The sequence below is a fragment of the Pocillopora verrucosa genome, chromosome 1 (assembly GCF_036669915.1).
Source record: "Pocillopora verrucosa isolate sample1 chromosome 1, ASM3666991v2, whole genome shotgun sequence".
Lineage (NCBI taxonomy): Eukaryota > Metazoa > Cnidaria > Anthozoa > Scleractinia > Pocilloporidae > Pocillopora > Pocillopora verrucosa.
In genome coordinates this window covers 23,370,709-23,391,281 of record NC_089312.1, presented here as the reverse complement: position 1 = coordinate 23,391,281, position 20,573 = coordinate 23,370,709, and the positions used below count along the sequence as shown (strand labels likewise).

Below are 20,573 nucleotides of genomic sequence, written 5' to 3'. Positions count from 1 at the left end.
ATTGTGCCAGAATCAATATCTTCACGTGACATCAAATATAGGCGTCACAGGAATTCGCTTTACTCTCAAACAGGAAAGGAGTTATCTATTTCGGCAATCTGTTCCTTAGCTGTTAGTATACGTGGATCGCGAAGCGTCAAAGCAAGGGTCTGACCAATTGTAAAATCCTGGTATTTCACGGAGAAATATCGTCAGGTGAGACTAGATCTAATTTCTTCTTCTTGTAGCATGAAATTGCCAAATGGATTGAGTGTGTTACGTAGTCCTTAAATAAAGCGGGTTCTTTTGTTTGAAATTTGTAGTAAAATGGCGTCAATGCAGTTCCTCTGATCTGTTTTCAGTTTGTCTACAATACATGTCATTAACAGTTTCCTGACATAATCGAGAAGCAAGCCTTCCAGTTTTCTTGAGATGTCATAAGTTGCGAAGTGATAAAAAGAATTTCGTGGTCGTCGTCCATAAATTGTTAATTACAACAATTACGAGTTGACAATCATGTTAAACTCTTCCAATTAAATGTCAGCGTCTAACTCATTCTTATATAATCGACTAAACGAATATATCTGTCCACAATTTCACATCCTAATATTGTAACAGGTCAGATTATGTAGAAAAACTTGCTAAATGCTGCAACCAATTGAAGTTGCTATAAAGCCACAGAGATAGCTGCAATCACCGAAGAAAAAATTTTTTTTCATTATTTCGAATACATACGTTGAGCTATAATTTATATTGGTAATATCGATGGCCCGTTAGGTAATTCAAATGCTTAAGTATGTTTCCACGCGAAGAGCTGAATCGGTCCATACCTTATTGAATCAATTATAATCCAAAACAAGATCAACTCACAAAATTTGCTTTGCATTAGCAATTTTCGGCGTCCTTTCATCGGCTGACATTTTTGATAATTACTTTCTAACTCAGTATTTGTCTTAGTAGTTCTCAAAATGGAAAAAATGGTACTGCGACGGATTGGTTGTGATCTAGCGGAAACAAGCTCTTAAAATGTAACATAATTTGTTTATTCTAGCATTTAGGAAATACATGCTGGCCAGCTATTGTTACCTAAAGGAAAGCATGAAAACAAATGACACAGCGCACGAAAAGGATTGGGTTATCTCAAGTAGCAGCAGTAGGTGAAACTTGTAGTTCTAATAGCGTGGTCCTAACTACTGCATAGTAATGGTTATCAGAAACAATAACGAAAGAACGAGCAAAACGTCTGTTTACTCACACTGAGACCTTCCCAAACTGAACATCAAAATATCAGCATTGCATTTTTTAAGATGTTATGTAATTCCTCCCGAGATTTTTAGCATTCTGAGTTATAAACAAGGTTTTTTTAAATATAGTTTTTACTTTTGTATACATGCAATAAATTCAGCGAACGATGGATTAGTTCTGATGGCACAAATTGCAAATTTTCTTTGGTAACGGTCGGTGCTCAATTGATCAGAGTGGGCAATCGTTACGAAGCAACACTTCATAGTACGCCCCTGCTTGTTTGGGGATGTTATCTTTGGTTAATTAAAATTTATGTTTTAACCAGTTTTTAGATTTTATGGTAATAAACATAGAATCTTGCTGTTAGCATAACCACAGCAGATCACCACAGCTAGTAGTTTTTTCAGATTTATACGAAGGTGGCTGAGCGAACTTGAGGACGTTACGCAGGAAAACTTCTTGAAGATATGCGAAATGTGAGAAGAGATTTTTAAAACAGGAAATTCTCTGAAATAATATGAGTGAATTGAAATCAATTCAATTTTACTATGAATTTGATAACAAGGTAGGCAAATTCAATTTATTTTTTCAACTCTTCAGTTAGTTTTCCTTGGCACCATTGTTAAAACATCAAAGGGATCTTTTTGTTAAATGAAAGGTAAAAAAATGTGTTCATTAACGGAAGCAGAATTTGAGTTATGTAACCGACATTTTACTTCGTTATCACATTGTTATATTTTTACAAGTCATTGCATCCGATGAAACCATGTGAAAAACCAGCAATTTTCGCCGGCAAACGTAAAGATCATTATAAATTATATGTATGTTTACATAAGTAGTTTTTGTGTACACTTCTGTCAAAGTTTCCCATGCAAGTTCTCTAAGCAGATGTGTTTGAAGTCAAATAGGTTACAATTTGCATTTAAATCTTTCAATTTCAGAGATAAGGAAACAGGTTAACTGTTGTTGACATGGTAACGTCCGTTGTTTTGTATTTATCATAAATGAGAAAAATCCTCTGCGGTTTTAGTTTCACCTCTATATCATCCGTCATTTCGCGCGTTACATAAGCCACAACTGCAACAATAGTCAAACAACCGTTATCAAAGTCTGCCGGCTAGACATTGTTTTTTCCTCAACTAGTTATTTATTAATGGTGAAATTAGGTATGTATTGTTTTGCAACTTGTAGATTTCATTTCATTTTAAAAAGACTGTTCTTGATTGTTATCAATCCACACACAAAATTGTCTCTCGCACTAGTAACGTGCTATTGAAGCATTTTTCACCGTCTTCTCTTACACTAGGAGAGTCTTGTTTGGGCAAACATCGTGAGAATATCCTCAACGTTTTATAAACTAACTAGAATTCACTAATACTGATATTGCGCAATGTATTTCTAAAGTTTAACGGTTTTCGAGAAGAAAGTGGAGGACTCGCGGGAGCTAATGACAAACTCGTCATGAATTTCAAAGGCATTGTCTTTTAAGGTAAGTGAAACAATTCCCACTTCAGATCTGGCTTTACTTTGTAGGAATTCAACTCTATTTACACATATCTGCAGAATTCCCCTGCAACAACAAATAACTAATTACGTATCGTCTTGTATCATGAAAGGAATACCCATTTAACTGCCCACTCGGAGAAATTCATCATGGTTGCTGCAGTTTTGTCCTCACTATGTTACTTTATCCTCGACGATACTCGTACGAATTTGTCGAGTTTCTAATGTTGAAGTTTAATATTGTGAAGATTTTAAAAACGAAAAACCACATTTGCGATAAACAAAATGAACTACCTGAAAGCGAAATCTATTTTGATTCAGATCTAACTGAAACTTGAAAGAGGGCGGCCTTCTCACTCCAATTCTATTTAAAAATTCTCATTCTGGATTTTTTATCTAGCACAAACATTTGCTCACCTTCAAATGCAAATACATACTGACAGAATCTTTTAGCAATGCAATATGCAGATTAAAACGATTATTTACTAATAAATAAAAAGTAAAAGATTTTGATCGATTTGGTTTTGACCATTTTTCTTGCTCGCTTTATATTTTTCGACCCAGTTAAACTAGTGAGGCACAAGTTTAGGGGTATAACGAGTGGTGCAGTAAATTTAATCGGCTTCCATTGTCTAAGGTAAAAGGAAGGCAAAGAGTACTTTCTTTTAGCTTTTCTCAGAGTTTCCATTTTCGCCAGTGATAGGCATGATGAGATAAGACTTAAACGATGAAAAGTGTCCATACATACGACACAAAGTATTGAATACTGGTCAGACATGTGCTTTGCATATCAGCCATTGTTTCTCTGAAGTATTCTTGACGTGGCCGCTTTTATGAAAAACCAAAACGAAAATTGCACTCGAAGGTTTCACGAAAATCACCTTTATAAGCGAGTCTGTAGAGGGAGTTTCTCGATTGTTGAAATATTGCCGACAAGATGATAGGACAGCGGTTAACCTTTCACCCTCATGGCCATTGGTGGACATGCGCACCATGGTCATAACTGATTATGGGAACTTAGGCTCATCTTTGTGGGAAGTTTCTCAAGGTTGTAAATAAAGTGGGCATTGCAATAACTTCAAGGAGTTGAAGAAAGGCCCACTAAACCATGTAGAAGAGGAAAAGTACTAAGGTCTCCTGCATGAGAGGGAATGGTGTCTTTCTATGAAGAACTTTCATGTTATTTCTGCATTTAATTTTCATGCGAGCACTCATTTACTATTTTAAATGTTCGAACATATAATTTTCGGTAATTAAATGCTAAAATGTTTATTGAAATTTGTTTTATCACGTTTTTGTGGTTTGTGACTGGGCACATATGGCTTATAAATATATAAGCACGAGATATAAGATTCCTTCTTTTAATATCAAGTTAATTTTCTTTCATAAACGAAAATATATTGGGCCAGAATTACCACTGACTGATGGTTTACTTTTCACGACATCTAGAGGAATCATTTTTTCTTTCACGTCATTAATGGAAACTGAAACATTTCAGGTAAAATGATAATTCATTGAATTGAAACAAATAATTTCTTTCTTTCTCATACAAATTTGTGACATGATAAATATAGTGAAAGAATATTCGCATAACAAAGTACCTGAAATGGGAATCACAGGTTCAAAATTTGGTGAAACCCAGCAATTTACGAAAGAAAGAATCGAAAGAAAAGAGAAAGTAAACTGAATTTAAACAAAACTTATGATGATTCCGTTAGGAGATAAAAACAGTCGCCTCAAACGCATAATACAGATCACGTCATCTGCTTCTTTTACCTGTTACTAAAGCTCTAAATTTCATAGCTATCGTAGCATCTTGAATCGCTGTATTTCGAATAATTTTTCTGTCGGTTCTCCAATCAGTTTCAAGTTTAAAGCTATTAAATTTGAAGAAAAATCGTTGAAGTGGCTATTATCGTGTTATCACATCATACTCAGTCTTTGATAATTGTTTGCCATCGATCATGCCATGAATAAATTTCAGCAGGAAGCTAGTTTAATTTATCGCCAATTTCACGAGCATTTAAATTCACACACTGAAACCGAGAGAAAGGATGTAATTTCGTTAGTCTTGACGTGCAGCATGGTTTTTTTCAATATTCGAGTTTCTCGGTTGGAAATCTTAGTTGCCGCAGGGAATGACAAATTGTAATCGTTTCGAAAATAATGAGGACACATGTTTGTGATACTAGTAATAGTTCACAAGGGAAATCCTGTAAAATCTCAGCTGAGTTGGTCCTTCGAAATATGTAGATAACGGTATATCTGATGTAATACAGTTGTCACTGAGAATGGCTCACTATAAGACCAGGAATGTGTCTATGAAATTCAATGTAATATTCTCCAGAAACCAATTTTTGGTTACTGACCCACTTGAATATGTCTCTATAGCCAAATTAATTCAATATCTCCGCCTTGCTGTTTTAAAGTGGAAACTCTTAGGAATATTTCCTGACCATAACCTGATTTGTGCGTATTCAGGTTGGCTTATTTCTTACTTCATTAATGAAAATCCGTGTCCTGCTGAGTGAGATAGTCTTATAATGTTGTCATGATCGCTTATGGATGACGACTGGGTTTGAATATTGCAATAAAGACTAATTTCGCTCGGATTTGCTGCGGAGATGTTAAGACGAAAATTAAAAGAAAAAAAAGGGAATTAATTCCCTGCGAGCTGTAACTAATTTCAGTGTTTGATTGATTAGTTTTTGAGGCAATATTAGCTTAGTCTAATGCATATATATATATATATTTTTTTTCTTTTTAATTTCAATAAAAAAGATACCTCAGCTGCAAAAAGAAAATCCAGTTGAAAAGCTTTGCTGTTTGCTGATACGGAAAAACGTGTAAGGGTCTTTTTTTTTATTTTAACTGATGTCTCATTTCAAAGATTAGTAAGCGACAAATTTCCCAATGCATACAAAATTAGCCATATAGTTCAACAGATCATTTACAATATTTTCCTTTAACCTTAGTAAAAAGCTTTGAAGATAAAAGAGAGCGTCAAGAATCTCCCTTATCCGAGGTACTTTGGAAAGTGCATTTTATTCGGTCATCACAGCACTTAATACATTTTAGAAAACGATTATTACGCCGATAGTATGAAACCACAATTGCTCATCATAAATTTAAGATGAAGAGAAAGTCTTTGCGTATTTCCCGTCACTGTTCATATTCCCTATTTTCCAAAAATAACGTAAGCTTATTTTCAGTATAGTCAAATTCTTAAATTTTTTTTTTCATTAGTCTTACGAGCTTTTACAATCATAAAGTCTAGATTTGCTTCTCCAAGAATGACAAGGTTGGCTGGCAATTCAGATCAGATCATCTCAGACTAAAAGAAGTTAATTGAAGGACTTTGACTGACTGTTGGTTTGTCGATTTCGGTGTAAATAATAATGTACTTATAATGATTAAACCGTGAGAGAACCATAATTGCAGCCTCTAGGAATTAAAAGACAGATTAGATCCCAAACAAGCTGATGACTAAGTTAGTGGCCAAATAAGAAACTTAGATAAAATTAATGATATGCTAAATTGGGCAAAAAAGAAAAAAAAAAGATTCAACTTAGTCATGGTGGTTTTCAAATTTTTATCGATTTTCAGTTGATAATTAACAGTAAGTGCTGCTCTGTGACTCTGCGAACAACGGCTTAATGGCAGTGATTCAGCGCAGTTAGGACTATATAATGATCAATTAACAACAATGAGAGTATGATTAGTGAATGCCATTTACCTATCAAGCTACGACCTCTTATTGCATCATCCATTAAAAACTAATCTAAATTACAATACCCAAGAAACTGAACCTTGTCTCCAATTAAATTGAGATAAGGTGACTGCAAGGGTGATTACAAATGGCGTATACCTCATTTCTGCGAGAGACTAGTAAGTTTTACAATTGCTACAAGGTGAGAGAATCACGACCCCCCTTAGATATGCTAAATACCAACAGCGAAATTGTGAATCACTGACAATCTGCGAAATGATGCCGACCAGATAAGAGTTCAAGAAATAGAGACTTGCTGTTTGTTTTCAAAATCGATTAACTTAAGAAGCGGAAGACCTACAACTCATAATTTCCTGATCCGATTAATTTTATCGTGTTTCCTTACCCATCGTAGTATTTAAGGAAGAAATGTACTCTCTACTTGTTGGGAAAAAAACATGTCAGATTGAGTGGCCTTAAAAACACTCTTAATTATTAACAAAATAATTACGCTGGTAGAATACAAACATATTTTCGTGCATTTCACTTCTTGAAGTAATTGTCAAGTTTATTTATGTTGCCTTCAAACAATTAATATTTCATAATTCTTTTAAAAGTTCATAGCACTTATCGTAACTTCTACATTTAACTCAGATATCAATTTGCATATTGCTGTTAAGTGCTACCATTCATAAAGAAATAACACACCCCTGAGTGCATCACATTGACTTCATCAGTCGTCCTTCTCTGAATAAGACTGTACAAAGTCCTTTTCACTGAAGTTTTTCTTCGTAATCTTTACTGATTCACGTAAGTGTTCTTACCTTTCTGCTTTAAAAAAATTACTCTTTTCTCATTCTTTTGACGTGTTTCTTCCTTTTTACAAGATACATATTTTGAGACATGCCAATTGCTCCCCTTATTTAGAATGCATAGTTTGATGACAACTTTGAAATCATTTCTAGCTACTTTTGTGTCAGTTAAGCGAAAAATAGAAACGGAACACTAAACATCAAGATTCTAAGAGATCAAGCAAAAGTATTTTTTTGTCAGGAAGGATAGTAGTCATTCTTCAAAGCTTGATTGATGATATTTTCCTAGTTTGCAACGTTCTGGGCCTACATTGCTAGCCATAAATTTGTTAAAGGAATGACTCGATTTTATTTCTGTCGCTGAAAAATAACATTTACAAAAGCAGAAATAAATCTGAGTGCTTGCCATAGAATGTAAATTTTATCTACAACAATATAATGTACTTCAGTTGAAAGGCAGTGCGAGGTTTCGTTTCCATTTTCAAATTGCTATTTTTCAAACACAGTTTGAAATCTAAGATTAAAAGAAATGATTTGCGCAAGTATTAAGGGATCACAGTAGTTACTTCATAAGTATTTAGAAACAACTCGAGGGGTGATTCTCACGATAACTTGTTGAAGAATAGTAGTTATTCCTATACGCTTGAATGATATTATTTTTCTAGTTTGCAACGTTTTAGCCCTTCATTACCAGCCATAACTTTGTAAAAGGAGCGACTCGATTTTATTTATGTCGCTAAAAAAATAACATTTACAAAAGCGGAAATAAATCTAAGTACTTGCCACAGCACGTAAATTTAATCTACAATAAGATTTTGTACTTCGGTTGCTAGGCAGTGCGAGGTTTCGTTTCCATTTTCAAATTGCTATTTTTCAAACACAGTTTGAAATCTAAAACTTGCACATGGGGTAGCTTGGTCAAGATTCTTATTAACACTTAGCTTTCTTAGAAGAACTCACCCCTTAGCTTACAGCTTCAGAGAATACAAAAGAGAACTCTTGATTCCAAGAGTTACTAAATTCAATTTACGATATGCGATGATGAACTCGTTTTCAATAAAACACGTTTCAAATAAGTGCATTGCGTTAATGATGAGATACATTTTCCCCGTGCATTTTCTTTTTTCCCTTTTTTAAAAATTGGTCAGTGTAGGATTAAAAGAAAAGTTTTTCGTTCTCCTAGCCACTGCTATTAACGCTTACCCCTAAAGTGCGGTTCACTTATTTACACGCTAGAGTTCTACTATCTAAATGGATCAAGTGAGTCTTAAATTGGAATAATCAGGTAATCATCGCCTGAGGTAAATAGGTGGTTTTCCAGAGACAAATCGAGATTAACGCACTGTCGCTAATGGTCACCACAACGTCCTAAAATATATTCCTCTGCAAGTAGCCGTTAGGAGTCAAACGCGGTTTGACAAAACAAAGGTAAATTTTACAAGAGAACTGAAAAATAAGTCATTTTAAACTACCACTTCAAACTTATTCCTTGCATTATACGTGGCAACTCTTTGTCAGGTGATGATTTCGAATGAATACGAGTCGTATCTGTTCAGCACGTTGGTTAAAAACTACTGTACGTGTGTATCTTAGCTCATAGTCATTGGTGTGTTTCTATCCTGAGTATTTTTTCGAATGGTACATGGTGTTGATAGGTTAGGTTTGTTACTGACTGCCCGTGGTGCATGCTTTTTGATTGCTGGCATCCACGTTCCTTGAATCCACTTTCTCAGTTGATGTTATCTGGATCAAGTCTTGAGTGGATGAATTCTTTAGTGGCACGAGTTTCCAGTGAGGTCCATGATCGACACTCATAACCTGATTCTTAATACACCAAAGGTACTTTCTCGTCATAATCATTTCGCACTTGCAAGGATAATTTGAAACACTCACACCTAAGGTACTCTCTCGTCATAATCATTTCGCACTCGCAAGGATAATTTGACCTTTAAAACTCTTTTTCAAAGGATTGCAAAAAAAAGAAATTTCCGATAGCATTATGGAAAATGGAAAAGCGTTCCCTTTGTTATGAAATCGACACATGGGTGAAAACTTTAAAACAAAGAAGAAACAAAAGCACACCAAATTCATTGTTTAACCATCTACCTCCTAAAATTTACAATAAACACTTCGAGGCACTTTTATAAGTTGGTTAAGGTTATTTTGATAATGATCAGCACTTATAATCGTGTCTTAGATGGGCAGATTTCTTTTTGCTTCCCTAAAAGGTATTTTATTTTGCTCAATAATTTATTGAATTTGTATGTTTGCTCATTAAACATCAGGTAAGGCCTTGTGAATCAGAAACTGGAGTCCTGTTTGGTTTTTTCGAGTTAAGAAGAGGAAAGAGAGCAGACAAAATACTGTTTATCAAAAATGCAACAATCAGAGGCCGATACAAACATCGCAAAGACGCAAAGAATGCCTATTGCTCACCAAAAATGTACTTCCCATTTAACTTAGAAAGAGATTCACTTGTAAGTTACCATGAACGCAAAACGACATTCAATAGCATGATCTAGTTAGTATACCATTAGCATAATGTGGGTGGCAAACTAAACCTCACACGTATCGTGCTGTTCAATGTTTCTTCTTTGTTTCAAAAAATCTCCCCTGATGCTCATATTTCGACACATAGGAAGTTGTCTCCTTCTTCCTGTTATTTCGTGTCATAATTTGCGACCAGTTTTCTTTGAAAATAAAACTTGGTTAAATAAGTCACAGATCTCTGCAAGCCCACGATATGACTGTGTTGTAGTAAACACTCCTTTAAGCGTCTTCGGGGAGTAAAGCCCTCTAACACTCGATAAAACCAAAACAGAGGATAATTTAAATGTAATAACGAAACTTTGCCGTGAAAAGAGCAATAAAAAAAACTAGAGCTCGGTACCTGTAAACGGTCCACAGCGATCGCAGCAGTCATTTGAAAATGCAACACACAGGCGACTCAGTGATTGCGGCATTCGTTTAGTTTATTAGAGAAAGCATTGTATTTCGTCATGTTTGCTTGTTTGTTTGTTTGTTTTTTTTTCCCATAGACAAGAGAACCTTTTATCGTTTGTCTCACGATGTAAGAGTGGGGCTAATCAATCGTGTAAAGCTCTTACAAACTTAAAAATAATGTGTAAACTTCGCTCAACTGGAATCTTTACCACGGTACTATATTTTTTTCCAAACGAAAAATTCATGAATAATATATCAATTGTTGTCAAAATTATCATTTTAACTTCTTCTGAAATAAGATCAGCGATAGGTCATATGGCTGCCATGGCTACCGTGAGTTTTGGAATTGCTTCTTTTAACCGGCTTTGGTATCAAAAATACCTCACTTGTTTGATTTCAATTGATTATTCGATTGATCCCTTTCAAGTATAATGTAATTAAGAAGTTACAAATGAATGCTGTCATCTACTTATGATTTGAAATTCACATGAAATGAACACTGAATGCGGCACCGGTGCACCATTTCCACCAGCTTTGCTATCAATCCAGACGGGATCTGGCCTTTTTTTTTTCTGAATCGGTGATACGCTTCCTAACGATATGTCAACGGCATGTATTTTAGCTGTAGACTAATCATTTAAAGTAAGATCATCGCAGTTAGACACATAGCTTAGGTAGCTGTGAAAACGAAGCCGGATTTGTTTCATGAAAACTACTGTCTCTTGGCAACTTATGCAATGAGCCGGAATACTTGTTAAATTGGGTATTTTTTCCTCCTTAATAAAAAAGAGTGCATTGTTTTGTAAACAATTCACTGTGGGAGATCAGATGTTATTGCAAGGTCACTGGAAAAAAAAAAGAATAATTGTTATGATCCTTTTGAATTGCGCTTTGAATATTCCACAATTATTCACCAAGTGTGGTTGTCGAAATTTCAGTCTGCTTTCAATATCTGAGAACATTGCGTAGAGCATGTCTCTAACACCGAGTGGAAAAGTCCTTCACTCATAAAATACTAAACATTTCTGTGAACAATGACCTCATGTGGCTCTGTGATATAGTTCAGTTTTTCACCTGCTAGCAAACTTAATCCATAGTTTCACTGCTGACGGAAATTATGTTATGATTTTCGAGTGCCCTACTGTTTTCAATTATTTCATGGTTTTATTAAAAGCGGGCTGGTCAAGAGTATGGATTTAGTAATAACCGTGAAGTTCAAAGTTAATTGCTGAATTGTTTTCTTCCCTATAAGACGTAAAGGACCTTGAAACAATGTCTTTAATAGAAAGGACCTTTCTTGAAAATCTTCTATCGTTAGTTTTTAATTATTAGAAAAGCGTTGTTTACAAACCGTTTAGAGAGCACCAAATCTTAATTTAATCACCTTCGTACCGTTGTATGGAGAAGTCGAAATTCCCGCTTGAAATACACGTTTTCTGTCGCTGTAGTAAACTTAGAGTCAAGTTAGAATCACCTACGCCACATTCTGTTGATTTAGAAACTCAATGCAACGTCAATGAGCGACAGTATGGTGAGTGCATAGATTTTGGCACGCCACTAATAATTAAACATCCAATGACGAGCGCTGAGTATTTAAATAACCACTCTGTCTCCCATCTGTAATTAATAACGGAAAACAGTTTGGGTTGTTGTGCGATTCAGCAGCATTAAATACATTCATCGTCCGTAGCTAAGGCCATTCTAGTCATACATATCCCCTGAGAAGTATTTAAGCCGACTCGGGGAGAATGAGTGAATTTGAAAGTAGAGAAGAATGTTGTGGTTGACGACGAGGACCCATCAGTTCGATAGCAGGAATTAGCGGTTAGTTGTATCGGTTACTGTTATCTTAAGATTGCTTGAGGCCTATCCAACGGAAAACATTTCCCTTGCCCTTTATGTTTTTGTTTGCTTTATCACTTTCGACAATTTTGAGCAATGCTCAATTGAGCGTTCAAGTTGTCGCCGTTACAGTTACAGAATTGAATAACTCGTGTTCCCTCAAGTAAATATACATAAACAGTGTATACAAATTGAATGAAATTATGCCAAATTAGGGCAAGTATATAGCTGAACGTATTGACATTTCGAATTTCCTTGTCTATGATGAAATTTGCCCCAGTTTCATGAGATGGGATGGAAGTAAAGTAAGCCAAAGTCTCGCCATGTCACCATAATACATATTTAAGAAAAATAAATGCATCAAATTACTGAGGACAAGTCGCAAGCAGGTGCTGCCCGTTGAAATTTGGCGCCAATAGGAGATTGCCTAGATGTCTAAATGTCACTGTATTTTCTGTTTCGTGATGCTGGTAAACCTCAAACAAGATTATCACCTAAATATTTGGAAAAAAACAATTTGAGCAAGTCGACTTTTTCGTAAAACAACGGCAGACGTTTTGAAATAAAAAGTCGTCAACACAGCGGTGAAGCTGAAAATTGAATCGAATTTACATAAACGTGAGTCTCTTCTAATTACCTTTTGGAATCAATTTTCTCAATCTTTCGAATTTGCTCCTCGCAATGAAAGAATTTAAAAGTATAAATTTTAGAGAATTTACTGGTCGAAAGAGCTTTCTCTTCATCAGAGGATTCTTGAACTTTGCAAAAACGTACTGTAGGGGAAATGCATCACGACCGCGTAGTCGCGGGTTGCTAGACACCTCCTGATATAGCATATTTTCCCGTTACAAACCGGAGGTTTAACAGCTTTTATCATGGAAAACGCTCTAAAGATTTACCTCATTAAGACAAATGCATATGGAGTTTAAAACTTCATCAGATCGATGTCTGTCCAAGCAAAAGTAATGTTTTGTCTACTCTCAAAGGATTGCCAATTAATAAGCTGAAACCTGATTGAAAATTTGAAAGGAAGATTGAATTTAAGGTGTTAAATAAAGATGTGATTTTACGTAAAAAATCTTCAATTACCTTTAAACTTCTTTAATTCTTGAAAAGAAGAACTCGCTTACAAACCGTTATCATCCTTTGATCACTTGTTCGTAATAATGCACTCTTTGACAGACGAGAAACCCTGTTTTTCTAAGATCATCGAGTAGATGAACCGTTTCTGATTTCAGAAAGAAATATTATACACTCTATTTGTAATTAAAAGTCAGAATTAAGACACATTGGCAGTCCTGAACTAATAAATAATAAAAGAAAACCAGCCTAATTCACTTTTGTTTTCTCCATTACATAGAAAGTAAAACTCCGACAAGAACGATGAAAATAAAGGAAAGCTATATATTTTTGCACGAAATTTAACAAAATTTGCATGTAACTTATAGAAACACAGGTAATGGGGGCTTTAGGGACTGAGCGCGATATTTGATTGTTGATTAAAAGACAAATGAATTTTTAAGGCAATAGAATCGTCTCCAGATGAGAAAAAAACAAAACAAAAATGATAATTATCTCCCGCAAAATTAGAAGAAGTACACCAACACAAAGTTCATCTTGATTAAATATCTAATACAAAACCCTTCAAAAAAGACATAATAATCTAAAACTTTGTACTTTCGGCAAATCCCATGGGAGAATTGAATTAAGTAAATGCATGTTCGTTTTAGCATCTTGAGTCACAGTTGACGAAGTACTCTACATAGAAACGTCTTTTTGGCTGTCTAATATATGGTATTAGTAATATTCACGAGCCATGGCACAAGAGAACGTCTGTGTAATATTCTGTAACACTGTTCGCTTGAAAGGGAAAGAACGTGGTTAATACGTGAGGCCGATTTTGGATTATTCCTGATCTTAAATCAGTCTGTCGCTACGTTTTTTTTATCGCCGCTGAATGATTTGTTTGTGTAGTAAGCTCTATGTAGTAACCTGTTGCGTAATGCCACCATGTAAGGGCACTTAAGAACCGCTGATATATAGGAAACGTCCAAGGTAGGGATGGTTCTTTTGCAATAACATGTCACTTATGCTACCAAAACATGTCAGTGCATGAAATAGTAGCTGTCGTGCAGAAGATATTTCATACATTAGAGTTTGTGGGTGATATAGTGAATCTTACCACACGTAAAACTACTGTTGTTCATGCAATGTTCGAGATGACAATTTTTACATTACGCGGTATTCCAGGTTACAACACTAACAAATTCACTCTTTTCATTCTCCTAGAGGCTTTAGAAGGAAAGGCAGCGATGTCATATTTGCATTTTGTTGGATTTCTCTCATTTTTACGACTGTCAGGTCTATTCAGGTAATAACATGAAAATCTTCCTACGTATACTAAGAGAAATTCACTTCCATATTTTGCCTTAGCTTTGGAAAGTTTGTTTTTCAAGTTTGAACTATCGCTAACAACCAGTTAATAAACAATGGGTGATTGGTGATTGTATTTAAGGGAAATGTGAATTGACCTGGTTTGATGCGATAAATGTCAGTTACAAAGTTCATAATTACATATATTGCTCTAACTATATTCAGCCTATGTTGGTGTTTTGATGGCACTAATGATGGGTGCATAAACTCTCGACCGTTCTATAATTTATTACAATATCATTCAGATAATAGTAAATCATGATACAAATGCTAGTTTTAAAACAAACTGTAGTTTTAAAACAAACTCAGGGTTCTATAAAGGCAGCCATATATTCAGAAACTTCTGCCACTAAACCGCTTAAATTAAATCGTTCATGAACCCGATAATTTGCATAGGAAATACAAAGAGACTTCTCAGCCCATTCAAATGAGTTTTACACCTTTTGTTTTCTATATTAATTGTGTTTCTATGGGACCAAGTTGTCGTTATTTTCAAAGGAGCAAGTGTTAAATCGGCCGTTGTTGGGTGGTTGTCATATATAAGTTCAAATTTGCATTCATGTCCAAGGAGAGAGAACTTTAGGATCAGTTTTTATCAATTTCTTTAGAGTTCCTATGCCATTAACATTGTAGACTAGACGAATACAAACTTATCCTACACATCTAACTCTTTTGAAAAGCCAACATACAGGTAATTCTTTAAAGTGATTCTTTCTCGCCATTTAAAGCAAAACTAATAAGGCCAACAAAAGAAACGTGGCAAAGAAGGGAGAAGTTTGGCATGTTTTTCTCTAAACTTAATTGATTTTTTTTTTAGCCATGGCTTGGTGATAAGGAATACCTCTAGTGCTGACGAGAGCTCTACCTCTACAAGTAAACAGCCACTTACTAAGATAGGGAATCCTTTCGAGTCTATGCTCACCACAACGTAAGTTTTTAAAAAAGAGAGCACCTCAATTTCAAGGGGTGCCATTATTTGAAATAGCTGTGATCAGACGAATTAGATTTTCTCGACAAAGGAGAAGAATGGGCTTGAAAAACAAAACAAAACAAAAAAAAAAGATAGCATGTCACCTTAAAGTTGTATTTTTGTTGAAGTTCTATTTTTGTGTATCAAAAACCACTGCCTTTTCAATTCCTTCTCGTAATTCAAGTAGATTTATTGGCGATTCTTCAAAGACCAACCTAGAAATGAGGTCGCTTTTCTCAATTTTATTTGCAGGGAGTCAACTATAGACTTGGCAACGCGAAAACATAATAGGAGTGAAGAAATAAAGCCAGCGAACACACCGCCATGGTAGGTACTTTTTTTCATGTAGCCGGCTACAGAATTACAAGGGAAATCAATTTTCGGGCAATTGTCTGATTTTAAAATAATCTCTATAGTCCCGAGGGTGTCCTCGGAAGATACATGACGTGCATTCATTCTGCTCATGGTAACAAGCTGAACTTATGTGCACTTATAAGCTCCTTACTGGGTTCAAAAGTATTGTTGTGATGTTTTTGTGAGGATTGAATTGACTAAGAGCAAATCTTGAAGTCGTTTTGACAAAATTTTCTTTTCCTCACAGGGAATACCAACTGAAGTATGAGGAATTAGTGATACCGGGAAGAAACGTTTCTGATATTCTTGAAATTGTATTTAAGAACTATGACAAAAGGATTCGTCCATTTTATGGAGGTAAATATGCTCTTTAGATAAAAATGTTACTTTGTCGCGTTCATTTATTCAATGCATGGCTGGCTCCTCAAGCAAGCAGAATAATTCGTTTTCTGTGTTCTGATTAACTATAGGAGTGCGTTAGATGGATCTGTCTAACGCCGCCCAGGTTTGCCTGCTTAGCTCCCGAAGTCGGCTTTTGTCTGTATCTGTAATCTCTTAAAACAAAGACAATCATTTGCTTCATAAATGTTTAGCAAAGAAAGGAATTGTGCAGAATTTAACAATCTTGAACCCGTTCGAGGTAAAAAACGCATCTATATCCCTCATTTGCCATCTTAGTTTCTGAAAAAATGATTTTACAACCTTATTTTACGTTTTCCCCTGTATATGATTTATGCTGTGTTTTCTTTCAGTACAAACACTCCACGTCGATTTGGACATGTTAATTCTGTCATTTGGAGAGATTAGTGAAACTAGCATGGTATGTGGCACCTACATTCGCCTAATTTAAAGAAAACCTTCATCTAAACTTCCGTTACCTTTAAAGTGAAAAAAAGGAAGAAAAATTAGTTTCGAAGAAAATACGTCCATTTTGCCTTTTTTTTGGTGCTACCGCTTTATTTAAAGTGCATATGCAATTTTCCTGTTCCTCTCTTAACAGCCGATTACTATTCATGATTATATCATATTATTTGCTCAGTGCTCTTTACTATCCTGCAGGATTTTGAGGTGGACTTATACCTTGGCCAGTTTTGGCAAGATCCACGATTAGCTTTCGGTATCAACAGAACAATTATCCTTGGTGGAATAGCATGCGAAAAGTTTTGGTTACCTGACACCTTTTTCGTCAATTCCATCGACACAAGAATACACAGGATGGTTTTCGCCAACAAGAAAATATGGATAAATCTAATTAACGGAAGCATGATGTTAAGCGCAAGGTAGTTTCAATTACATCACAAAACAAAAAACAAACACACATCAAACAAAAAAAACAAACAAGAAAAGACAACAAACAAAAAAACTTACAATTATAGCGAATTAAAAACAGTCACCACAAATAAAGCCCTTTGCTCTGCTTGGACACAGAATTTTCAGTGTTCTTTCGATGCTTTCATTAATCGAATATAAGCTGTTTGAAGTTTGTTTTCTTTCTACAATCTTTACACAACAGGTTAGTAACAAAAAATTCGTGCAAGTTGGATCTTAGGAACTACCCACTGGATGAACAGACTTGTCACCTAGCCTTTGAAAGTTGTAAGTATTCACAAGAAAAAAACTTTCATATTGGGATGAGGGCACGCCAGGGAGAATCTCTTATTATCCCTAAAACATTATTGCCCACTGTTTTGAACTAATCTGACACGGCTAAACTAAGTGTATGGGTTCATACCAGTTTGTCAATATTTCTCCCTTTCCTGCGATACACTTTGACTTGACATTTACTGTTGTTACTATCATTTCGATATGGCAGTTTCGTACGAGGAAAAAGACTTGAAATACAAGTGGCGGTCTCCGGTGGAGAGTACGATCTTCATTTATGACAATGAAATGGCACAGTTCGATATTGTGAGCGCCACGAGATATCTAAAACATGCAGTGTATCACTCTGGTAAGGAAAATTTTCATGCGGTAAATAAGTAAGGCTAAGCTGTCACTAAAAGAAATATACTGCAAAGACTCTCACACAAAACATCCTAATTTGAAGCACAATAATAAAATTTTGCTTAACACATATGAAACTTAATGGTTTGGGAGGTGAAAACTGTACAGTCTGCAAAAGTGTCGAGTTATTTTAAATGTTAAACAGTAAGATGGCATGATATCACTTTGAAATGAAGCGAGATGTATCATGATGAACACAAATCGCAAAATTACAAAGGAGAAGCGGAGATGGCAATAGACTGTTGGCGATAATTTTGCCAACGGCTGTTTCAATATATCTTCAGGCCAATGTGCCAATTATTTTGTTGCGCACTATAGAAACAAAACATTGATATCTAGCAGACGGCTAACAATGTGACATTTTGTACTTATCAATCCATTCATGAACTGAAAATAACCAGTTACTATTTATTCCTAAACAATAGTTTTCCTTCAACAAGGAACCAACCAGAATTTTCTCTTTTCATTATGTTTCAGACATGTTCTCTGGTTTAACAGCGACTATGATATTTCGTCGACGATCTATGTACTACATTTTTCAAATGTATATTCCTTGCGTGTGTGTTGTAGCTCTCTCTTGGGTCAGCTTCTGGATAAATCACGAGGCCGTTCCCGCCCGCGTGGCACTCAGTATAACCACTGTATTGACTATAAGCTACATGCGTGGAAACGTCAATGCAGGGATGCCACGTGTTTCTTACTTAAAGTCTATCGACTACTTCTTACTTGGAGGATTTGTGTTTATATTTATGACTTTGTTAGAGTATGTTCTTGTTCTGAAGCAATCTCGCAAAATACACGCGATGAATAACACCAAGAAGGATGATTGCGAGTTAAGCCAGGATAAAGAAAATCTGGTAAGTTCACGGCCAGTTGCAACAGCAGTACACGTAAGACGCGCCCTTCTTACTTCTATCCCTCGATTCTTATAGCCGTTTTCTTTTTCCTTCGTTTGTGCTATAGAACAAACTCTCTCTATTGTAAGAACAGAGATTTATAGCCTGAAATTTCTGTCTTAGTGTCAAAGGTACCTTTTTACCAAATCGTTACTTTAAAAGCACATTTGAGTTTCTTTCATGTGAAGTCACTCAACAAAGCTGAACATCTCGAAGTCAATAATAAGTAATGCTCACCGAAATCATTTTATCATAATCATATATTTTAGAGATAACTACTCAACTATATTCAAATATTTACCGAATATAGAGTGTTAACCTACCATCATTCGATGTAAGGTAGCGGTACTGTTTCACCTCATGTCTTTAAACTCCTGTTTCGTAGGACCGACGACCTCTTCTTGTAACTGTCGCATTCGACGGCAAAAGCTACAAGTTTAGACATTCTTTGGAAAACATGGAAAATGGCTTACACTCTTCTTACCCAAAAAGAAAAAGCTCCGTGCACGATCGCACACGAAAGCAGAACCTGGCAACACGCTTAAAACCCTTCTTTGTCAAGAAAGGAGTTAAAGAGAACGAAGGAGTCATACACAGAGTAAAACGCAAATTTAGGTCAGAACAAGGAGTTCACTACTTAGATCAGTATTCAAGAATTCTGTTTCCATTGGGATATGCTGCCTTTTTGACCACCTACTTCGTTATCTACATGGTGAAAAAGTAACAGTGCCTGGATGGAATGATTAATTGTACTTTGGACCTACAAAGCAAGAACAGAAAATAGTCCTATCCATTAAGTAGACGTTGGGAAGTGGTGTTAAGAGCATATACCTTGTTTGAAAGAACCCAAGTCAAATTGATTCATGCTGTCGCTTGCTTTATGACGTGTTCTCAAATGGCCAGATTCGCCGCCGTTGCTGCTCCTTTGTATGACCGTAAACCAGTTGTAAAAAGGGAGATTTCTTATTAAAATTCAAGGATGATGAGAAAAGACAGCTTTGGTCTATCTGATCGAAAGCCACACTACCTCGCGCGTGGTAAATTGTATCGTAGTATTGTTATCGCATCAATAGGAATTTAAATTAACGATGAACATAACGTGTTACTTTCTACTATTGTAAGGCGTTCCCTAATACTTGTTTGAAAATTTTTTTGGAGATGCAGTAGTCAGATTAAGAATCAAAAGTTGTTGTTCAGTACAATTTTACTTGGATAAAAAGGCAAATTTCCATGTTTCTTTCATTATTCTTTTTTTTATATTATATAGATATATATGTGATATCTGTGACATATCGAGTGCTTGATAAGATCATACCTCTCTGGCAAAACGATGTGAGAACTACAACTATGATGGAAAAAAAAGATTTCAGTATAGTGATATTATACAAAATTTGAAAAACGATTATATCAAATTTGAAAAGTGTAATGAATATAAGAAATTGGGAAAACTACAAAAAGGAAAACGAGAAGAGAAAAACATCTTGCAAGACCATAAGCCAATTTATACTTGATATTGTGCGTCTGGTGTAGTGAACCACTTGGAGTGGAAGTGTTCTCAGTGTCATTTATGCTTTGATCTATAAGTATCCTGGCCTATCTGCCAAAAGTTAGAGAAACCTTAAAGTACCACATGCTTAGTTCATGTATGCTACAGTAAGTTCAATTTACGGGTTACAATAAAATAAATCAATTTATTCCCCTATATATGGAAGCATCAACTTAGACGCGTCTGTTAGTTCTTATAATCCCCCAAATTATCTGCGAGCCATATTGAATAAAAATGGCGCGTAAAAGCGAGCTTGAGAACAATGAAGTTACAATTCGGTAAAACAATCAATGTAATCATATTGAGCAAAATGCAAAGAGGGGAAAGGGGAGGGGAT

The 20,573-nt window shown here is 35.4% G+C and overlaps 1 protein-coding gene across 3 annotated transcripts; it reads left to right on the top strand.

Annotated features, from left to right (window-relative positions):
* The first annotated feature begins 82 nt into the window (after positions 1-82).
* On the top strand, positions 83-20,382 carry LOC131796777 (gamma-aminobutyric acid receptor subunit beta). Of its 3 annotated transcripts, XM_059114375.2 has the most exons (12): positions 83-195; positions 2,629-2,713; positions 14,323-14,404; positions 15,284-15,394; positions 15,689-15,763; positions 16,038-16,147; positions 16,543-16,610; positions 16,850-17,070; positions 17,304-17,386; positions 17,604-17,741; positions 18,272-18,651; positions 19,076-20,382. In XM_059114375.2, the coding sequence occupies exons 3-12, from the start codon at positions 14,346-14,348 to the stop codon at positions 19,412-19,414; spliced, it is 1,584 nt and encodes a 527-aa protein (XP_058970358.1). In that variant the 5' UTR covers positions 83-195; positions 2,629-2,713; positions 14,323-14,345; the 3' UTR covers positions 19,415-20,382. The 3 variants fall into 3 exon arrangements, with proteins under 3 accessions (XP_058970358.1, XP_058970359.1, XP_058970360.1); XM_059114376.2 differs by lacking the exon at positions 2,629-2,713 and having other exon boundaries at positions 128-195; XM_059114377.2 differs by lacking the exons at positions 83-195; positions 2,629-2,713 and adding an exon at positions 11,877-12,015.
* The last annotated feature ends 191 nt before the right edge of the window (positions 20,383-20,573 follow it).